General features: G+C 33.2%; 1 protein-coding gene across 2 annotated transcripts in view; it reads left to right on the forward strand.

Annotated features, from left to right (window-relative positions):
- The window catches only part of LOC123761701 (uncharacterized), a 70,561-nt gene extending 61,917 nt beyond the window's left edge, over nt 1-8,644 (forward strand). The window contains exons 3-9 of one of the 2 annotated variants that reach the window (XM_045747811.2): nt 479-551; nt 1,777-2,031; nt 3,462-3,770; nt 4,029-4,103; nt 4,837-5,053; nt 6,888-7,039; nt 7,242-8,644. In XM_045747811.2, coding sequence (XP_045603767.2) covers nt 479-551; nt 1,777-2,031; nt 3,462-3,770; nt 4,029-4,103; nt 4,837-5,053; nt 6,888-7,011 — 1,053 coding nt within the window. In that variant the 3' untranslated portion in view covers nt 7,012-7,039; nt 7,242-8,644. The remainder of the gene's footprint in view (nt 1-478; nt 552-1,776; nt 2,032-3,461; nt 3,771-4,028; nt 4,104-4,836; nt 5,054-6,887; nt 7,040-7,241) is intronic. The other variant, XM_045747812.2, reaches the window with a different exon arrangement.
- Nucleotides 8,645-8,976: the final 332 nt, after the last annotated feature.

Raw genomic sequence — 8,976 nt, forward strand, 5'->3', positions numbered from 1 at the left:
TCGTCATATTAATTTATTCTGAAGTAGAACAGGATCTTGTAGTGGTTCCTAGTTCGAGTCTATGAGGACAGAAGCGTTTGGGCAACGTTTCATTTCGCCTATAGCAATATATAGGTACACGGGACTTAGACAATTGTTATGGGGTTGCTCCCTGGGACAGATCAGTATATATATATATATATATATATATATATATATATATATATATATATATATATATATATATATATATATATATATATATATATATATATATATATAGTCCCAGGGGAACCGCAGTAAGCCTAACAGCTAGGCTTCCTGTCCCCCGACATGGGAAAATATAGTTTTCTTAGTCGCTTCCTTATATCTCGTACTACTGTACTGCTAATGTTTTTTTTGTAAATTATTGTTATTATTATTACAATATATATATATATATATATATATATATATATATATATATATATATATATAATCATTCAAATTTGATTTGCAGGATGTGTCGAGCTCCTCAGTAGTAACGCCAAGTGCGTCCTCCAAGAACGTGGAATGGTTTCGCCAAAACAACGGTAATTCAACCCTCAGTTCTATTTACATTATAATGATATAACATTTGCACTAAAATGGAAATAAGACGTCAATTAAAGAACTTAACTAAATTCTGAATAGTAACAAATAAATCAGCTCGAACTGTGTCCTATTTAGCAGTTTTTTGTTTTATTTCTAGATTAATTCAAACGTATAGTTTGTAACTATTTAGTTAGTATTTCCACTAAATTTGAGCACGTTTGTAAACAAAATCTGATTACAGCATCCAAATTATATCCCCCTTAGTTCACTATACACAAATTCTGTATCAGTTATCATACAAAAGAGCCTGAAATGATAATAGATGCTATTGATATTTGGCTCAAGCACTAGTGTAGACCTGCAGGAGAAGGGGGGAAGGGTGGGGGGGGGGAATAAACAAACATGGTTGTTACATGTAGACTTGTAGAAAGTAGACACCTGTATGCCATTAGTTAAAAAAAATCACAAAGACTATACTAAGTGCAAGATAGGCTGGCTCTTTCATGCCTTGTTTGAAGAATTAGTTGTCAGTGTGGCAGTTTATCTATCATCGTATAACAGTTCAATTCCCAGAAGAGTTGCCATTAATGTACCTTTCTTTAAGCATGGTCACACTGCATTTAATATAATTTTTTTTTTAAATTTGCAAACCTGAGTGATCATTTATTTCTTATATTTAAAAAGACAATTTTTGATTGCAAAAATTTGCCTATTTTTTGTTGTTCATTTTTGGCATGTCTTCCTGCTACTTGTTGTAGGTCTACTAGGGAATTGTGTTGTATAGATTGTGGGCACCCCGTCGCTCACCAATGAATGATGCAAACACTAAACAACACTTCTCATTGTATACAGTACAATGTATACAATGAGAAGTGTACCTGTTTCTGTATTTACTCCGAGAGCTTACGTTACTCCTAAACTTGCTGGTTGGTTAGTGAGGACATGTAATGACCTTATATAGCCCTCCAAAGATTGACAGGCTTTAAGATAAAAATTATATCTAGAATCATTTTTGTTATAATTTTGATAGCTTCTTAATAACAAGAGTTTTGTTATACTTTTTATTTATACAGTAGCATCTACCATACATTCAACTTTGAAGCTCAAAACAGTTGAAATTTGGAGGAGTTTACCTACTTAATCCTAGGAACTGTGGACTATTCTATTTATACACAACATGGCTTGTTGTATATTAATTATTAAATGTTTCCATTATTTTTTCAGAGGATGAGCAATATCATAATAAACCAATCTTCAAGTGGACATATCAAGATGTTGTTGACTTTATGTTTAAAGCTTGGGATGAACTTAAATGTGAAAATTTAGATATTAATTTTGCTGAATTAAGTGGTTCAACCGGGTTAAATCTTCTACAGTTAGATGAAAATGGATTCAAACAATTTTCGAAAAGTTACGGGGACCAAATATATAGATATTTTTTGGAATATAAAAGAAAGGAAGAGAGAAGACAATCACAAGGTAAGCTTAAGGTTAAGAATATGCTTGGTTAATTAGAAACTTTAACACCAACCTTGTTCCTGTATTTTTTCCAGATGAATTTTGAATGAGAGTACAGTACTGTAGTGTCTTGACATTTACAGCTTCGGCGGGTTTATTACCCACCATAAGGGTGAAAAAGTGCTTTCTGTCTTACATTGTGGCATGTAAAACTTGAAGCTATTGCCCTTGTTTGCATTTTTGTTTTAAAAATCAAAGTACTGTACTGTACTTACAAGTACTGTGCTCTTTGTATTTACAGTACTTTTTTTCATCAGTTATGGAAATGGCAGAGCACTCAGATTTGTATTACATTGATAGTGAAATGCTACAGTATACAATACAGGAAAACAGTACCATACTTTTATCTTCTAATATTTGGCACTGCGAGATGCATTTTCCCTCTCATTGATTTTCATTTATGTATGACATACAGGTGGGGGGAAATACTTTTGACAAATTATTCATAATACACAGAAATTTGCTTGCTTAAGCAGTGAGCAAAGACAACATGAAGCTGTCAACATTATCAATAGACATCTGAATACTTTAGCAAGAAAATAACTTATCTCGGTAACAAAATAACTCACCTCAGTGCTTGCCTAATAAAATATGTGACCATGTTGAAGTTTTAAAAGTATGTATGATTGGACATTTGATCATAAATTTCATAATTAACAAAGGCCATTAGGGGAATTTGACAGTGGATTATAATTTAATATTTGTAAGAGATTATTGCAGTCATCTGAAGCAATTATTTGATGCCCCTGATGGAGAGTTTCTTTTTATAGTATTAAGTGCATAACTTATTAATCAATAGAATGCATTAGTAAATCCATTGTGTTGTGTGAGACCCTTCATGGTTTTTTTTTAGTACAGAACTTTATTTACTTTATTCAGGCCCAGATAAAAGTTGTACAGTACTGTATGTCTAATTGTTTATCCTTTACAATATTTAGGCATTTAAAATGTTCCATATTTTGGCAGAATTCAGTACTTTGGTGATAGTACATCCACAATACTTTGAAACTATAGTATATCCCATGCAAGCACAGTAAAACATTTTTATCCATACTGTTATGGATGCCTGTAGTGCAATGGTTAGCACCGTTCGTTCACAACCTATTGGACCAGTTTGATTCCTGGACAGGTTGAAACGTTTGTGCATATATTATATATTGTATAATCATACAATGCCTCTGTTTACCTAGTAGTAAATAGGTATCCAGGAGTTAAGCAACTGTAGTGAGTTGCAGCCTGAAGGTGGTCAGTTGTTAGGTTAGGTAAACCACAATAAGCTTATCAGGCTTTCTGCCTCACAATGAGAAACATTAATATTTTGTTAGCTATATCTAATTAAACATACTTGAGACCTAAACAAAAAGAATAATAAAATTGTTTTCCTTTGACAGTTGAATCACATCAGCAGTATTTTGCCAATAGTCATCTATATCCCATGGCATACGAATTAAATGGTGATGGAGGAGCTCGTCATCCAAACATGGCTTCAAGAGAATCACCGGTTGCATGTGAGACTTCTGCACCTTATGAAGTTCGTTATGAGACTCTAGACCACAGAGGGTTGAGATATGAAGATGGAAACAGAAATATATCATCGTCAATGAATTACCCTACAGCAGCAATGAAGTCCTATGCACCGTTAAGTGATCTCTCGTCACCTGTCATGCCCAGTGGAGCACCAGAAAGTATATCTGATCATGGTAAGTTTCTTAATGTTTCATATACAATATTTTATACTGGTTATGGTTGGAAAAAGCTAAAATAAACTATAAAGGTTTACATACTGAACTGTATATACATTTGTGACATTTTACGTTGTTATAGTATTTTAGTGAATCATAAATATGTATCTTAATGGGAACTGTATTGTCTAATAAGTGTACCAGCAAAAGCTATTTCACCATAAATACAGCACATTGGCTTGGCTGAAGATGATAATGAAATTATTCATTTTTCAGAGCACAGCAACAATGAAGAGGAACCTAAACCTGAACCTCCCAAGAAACGAGGACCTGGCCGGCCTCGCAAACCAGGTAAGGGGTGCAAACATGTTGCAGAAACCAGATTTAAATAAACCTGTCAAGATGCTACAATTATGGAAGTAAATAATTATCAAAAGATGGCACCAAGCCTTGAAGACTATTTATACTAATGTGACACCATAATTGATGATGAGAACAGTATAGGAAGACTGCCTCAGGTTTTATGCAAGGTAGGATGGGACATTTGGGCATGATTCCTCACACCTGCTGCTTCTGTTCACCTAGTAATAAATAGGTAACTGATTTAATCAACTGTTGTGGGCTGTAGTCATTAGCAGGGGGTGATGAACATTTTTGAGAGCGAGGAATAAAGAGGAACTCTTGAAACTTGCAGCTTCAAGAGGTCATTTATTCAAATTAGGGAAACAAAGCTCCCAAAAAACATTAGAATGTTCACTTTTGCAGAGTGGTAGACGCTAGCAACTAGTGTGGTGGTGGAGGCCAAAACTGTTTCAACATGTCATATGACAGAGTACTGGGAAGACGGGACACCACAAGTGTAGCTCTCGTTTTGAAACTACACTAAGTAATTACAGTACATACATCCTCACTCTCACAACCTAATCATTCAGAAGCAAACAAAATAACCTACATACTATTTTTATTCAGTTTTATACTGATTTCTTATCTGGTTCATCAAATTATCTGAACATATTTATTATGTTCATATGATTATTTAAATGTGAAATTTTACACAGATTATTAATGAGTTTTGATATTGCAGAAAATGAACTAAAGAAGAAGAAAAAGAAGACTGGTCGTTTATGGGAGTTTATAAGAAACCTGCTCCTGGATCCAGCAACGTGTCCTTCATTAGTACGCTGGGAGAACCCAGAAGAGGGGATGTTCAGATTTGTGCAGGCAGAGAAAGTTGCTCAAAAGTGGGGAGATCGTAAACAAAACAAAGATATGAACTATGAAAAATTGAGCCGTGCCATGAGGTTAGTAATTTTTTGCGTATTTCACTTATATTAAGTAAATAAATTGGCAAAGTCTCAATTCAGCATTTTAGTCTCAAAAGATCTCATATCGAGAATTTGCCAGAATTTATCCATTTTTCTCCAGTTGTCCTGTCAGGAACAAGAAGTGTGTAGCTTGTAAAGGATCCCATTACTTTATAGGTTTGAAAGATACTGTCCTGTGCAAAAACTATGAGAATGGGAATAATGTCCATGAACTTAGAGCAACCCAATTATTTTATCTTCAATTTTTCCTCTTGTATTTTAAATTAAAGTTCTATTCTTGTGTGAATAAATTTTTCTCAAGCTGTACCCTGAGTTGGTAGGACAGTAATTTGTTGTGCTGTACAGCACTACTAGTTACAACACTGTGTACTTAGACTTATCGACATCTAACTGGATAAGGATCCGACTTGTAATGAAATGGACACTGCTTGCACAGGATTTTGCATCATGAATACACTATTACGCTCCAAAGAGAGCACTAATAATCTAGACTAAATTCCTATACAGTACAAGATTTTACACTATTTGATTTATTTACAAGTACCCATAAGTGCCTTTTTATTAGCTTCACATAATATATCTTAAGAGAAAAGTGCGTTTTTATAATTCTTAAGTTCTGCGCAGCTATTGGCAAGGTATGCATAAGTTTAACACTAATTTATGCACAAGTAGATGAGAAAGTGTGTACTAATTAAGTAATGTTTAACACGATGGGACCAAGACAGAAAATGTTTGAAAGATTACAGTACAGTACTGTATATATATTTATTACTGTATAGGTATTGCATTTTACTAATTGCTCAATATAGCAAGTAAGAACATATTAATAGTAGACAGACATGACTGAAGACTTACTTGATCTGTTGCTGTGAACATGACCAGGTTGTTGGACAACAGGCAAGAAATACTTCCAACTCTAGATTTATAACTAAGTAGTAACACCAATAACTCAACCTATTGTCCAAAAGTTCTAGTACCCATAGGAATGGAATGGATGAAAAGGATGGAATGTACAATATGTATTTTTGTAGCTAATAAAAATCCACATTTTTGTACTACTGGAATTCTAAGACTTAAGAACTGAAAAAAAACCTAACTTGTCCTAGGCCTAACATATGCAATCTTTGTACATACTGTATATATACTTTTGTGCCCTCTACAAAATTAATAGTACAGTAGTTATATAATTTATTTTTTGGCAATAGTCCCTATTTTGTACTTGGTACCTACAGTGACTAAATACAATTAATTTTGGATGACAAGACGAAGCTTAGTACAATAATGGAAATTTTATCAACATGATAATTAACCCCCAACTGCACACCCTAAGTAATTATCAAAACAAGACACTAAGCCAGGAAGGCTATGTAGCACCATCAAATGTGCAGAATAATCATAGGGCTCTAAATATCACTAAGGATGCCAATATGAGAACAGAAACGCATAAGGCAAATGATATCAAAAATATTCGATTCATCGAGAATTCTATCGAGGGACAAGTGACCGCGAGGGACGGTCGGAAAGCAAGACACTCACCCTGGAAGTCCGGACATTAAACAAGCATATGCACGACGTAAGAGGGGCAATGCAGTTTGGACAATAAGGAGCAGGGTGGTACTCCATTAAGTGTTCTTTCTGCACACCCCTAATTAAACTGATTTCCTAGGGTGCACATTAAACAAAATTAATAGACTAAATGACTTCAATTTGCCTGATTGCGTGACTTAATAATATGTTCGTGTTTAAGATAGACTTTTAGAATTTAATATTATTCTTTTCATTCTAATAATACAATATATTATTTTCTCAGGTATTATTATAAAACCGAAATATTTGAAGCAGTCCTTGGAAGAAGATTAGTTTACAAGTTTGGCAAAAATGCAAAGAACTGGAGACCTACTAACCCTAATTTCCCAGACCACCAAACTCGCTAAATGACCAAGGACCTACACTACTCCCATGGTAAGCTCAAATAACAAATTTGTATCATGGATCAAGTTGTTAACAAATTGAGTGATAACATTTTAAAGTGCAGTTAACATTATATATGATAAAGAAATACTATTGTAAAGTAAATTAATTCATTAGTTGCACATAAATTTATATACTGTAATATTTTTTCATTTCCTAAAAATTATAAAATCATTAATTTTGTTATTTGCAGAGATGGCCCTTATGCCAATGACCAGGATAAGCTAAAAAGATTTATCTGGAAGAATGAATGGAAGATAACAGCACAAACATTGTTTATCTTTCTGAGCTGAGGATTACTGACCCATCAAGAATGACGTTGTTGTTGTTGTTAACTTTGAATTCAAGATTTAACACGTGCAAAGCAAGACAGTTCACTTATATCAGACTTAATAGTGTACCTACAAAATATTTTAGGCAAAGGTATTTTACTAACAGGGCTCTCAAAGATTAGTCTAATTAAATTCAGGCATCTCAGAAGAGGTTTTGTATAGTACTATATAATTAAATTCCCTCACTTTTTAAACTATTTGGTTCACAAATTCACCTAAATCAGGAATACTCATTGTTTTTCCTTTTGACATTATTACTGACATGCTTTTATATTTCTCTTGCCTCAATAATTTTGTCTGTGCTAATTAATGGCAATACATTAGTTCAATAATAATCAAAGCAGTTAGTGGAATTCTTGGCCAAACATTATAAATTCTAATTCAGTCATTTAATTGATGTACAAGACCATCTTCAAGGATAAATAACAGACAAAATTTGAGTATTATTGTGAGAATTCTATACTAAACAATGGAAACTTTTGCAAGCTCTATGATTGTGTTGAATAGAATACTAGCCAAAATTGGGGAGGGGGGGGGATATGTTTCATAACTACATCCATTAGATGCTTAATTTTTAATTCCTTTTCTCTGTAGTCATTGTATACAAATTTCCAGTGAAATGTACAGTATCTCAGCTTAATTTCAACCTCTTAAATGCTGCTGACCAAGCAAATTGTCTTGTACCATGCATGCCATTTAAATACTATACAAAAGTTACACAAATATTAAATACAAAATTGACTTTAAATATATAATTGGTTGTGTTTTATAGATATCACGTTGGATTCATTTCTCAAAGTGGATTATGCCCCACACCATTCAAGATTCTGTAAGCCAAAGAATAAAATATAGGAATAAAAATATTTAGTACTGTAGTAAAGTGTAAATTAATATAATTTAGTAGATGTATATTTGCTGTACTGTACTGTATATATGTTGGCTTTTTTAGGATTGGCCCAAAGAATGGGGAACTATTCGAGTCATGAATTGCCATTTACTGCTGTTCCTCATTCAATCTTGTATTTTTAAAGAGGGTTATTCATATTCATTTTGCAGTACAGAGGCCCTGACTTGAGTAAGGCATAAGGGCAAGGGTATGACATTTGCCTTAAATCCTCTGTTGGGTAATTAAATTGTAGGGTCTTTTAAGCTAGTCATAATATACATGTATATATATTATATACATTTGTATGTAAAATATTACATAACAGAATGCTTGTGTCTTCATGAATTGTGCCAAAACAAAATAAATTATTTATAATAACCTTCAGTATTCTTAAATTCATTTTATTAATTTTATTTACTTTGTATGCAATATTTTTCCATTTAGCAAGCCCATCATTATAAATTCTGAATAAACAAATGTAACTTAACAGTCATTTCACAAGTTTCAATGCAACTGCTGTTTGAATCTTCAGAATTATTGAATATGGAAAGTTATACAAATACATAGTTCTTTTTCCATCAATGAATTGTAAAACAAAAGCTGCAGTATTTTAATGTGTAATTTCATTAGCATCAAATATTTGGGGAAGGTGGGGTTTGGGGAGGGGGGGGGGGGATTTATAGTTACAGGCAAGGAATGCAGTTTAATGT

Source organism: Procambarus clarkii, chromosome 24 (genome assembly GCF_040958095.1).
Source record: "Procambarus clarkii isolate CNS0578487 chromosome 24, FALCON_Pclarkii_2.0, whole genome shotgun sequence".
Taxonomy (NCBI): domain Eukaryota; kingdom Metazoa; phylum Arthropoda; class Malacostraca; order Decapoda; family Cambaridae; genus Procambarus; species Procambarus clarkii.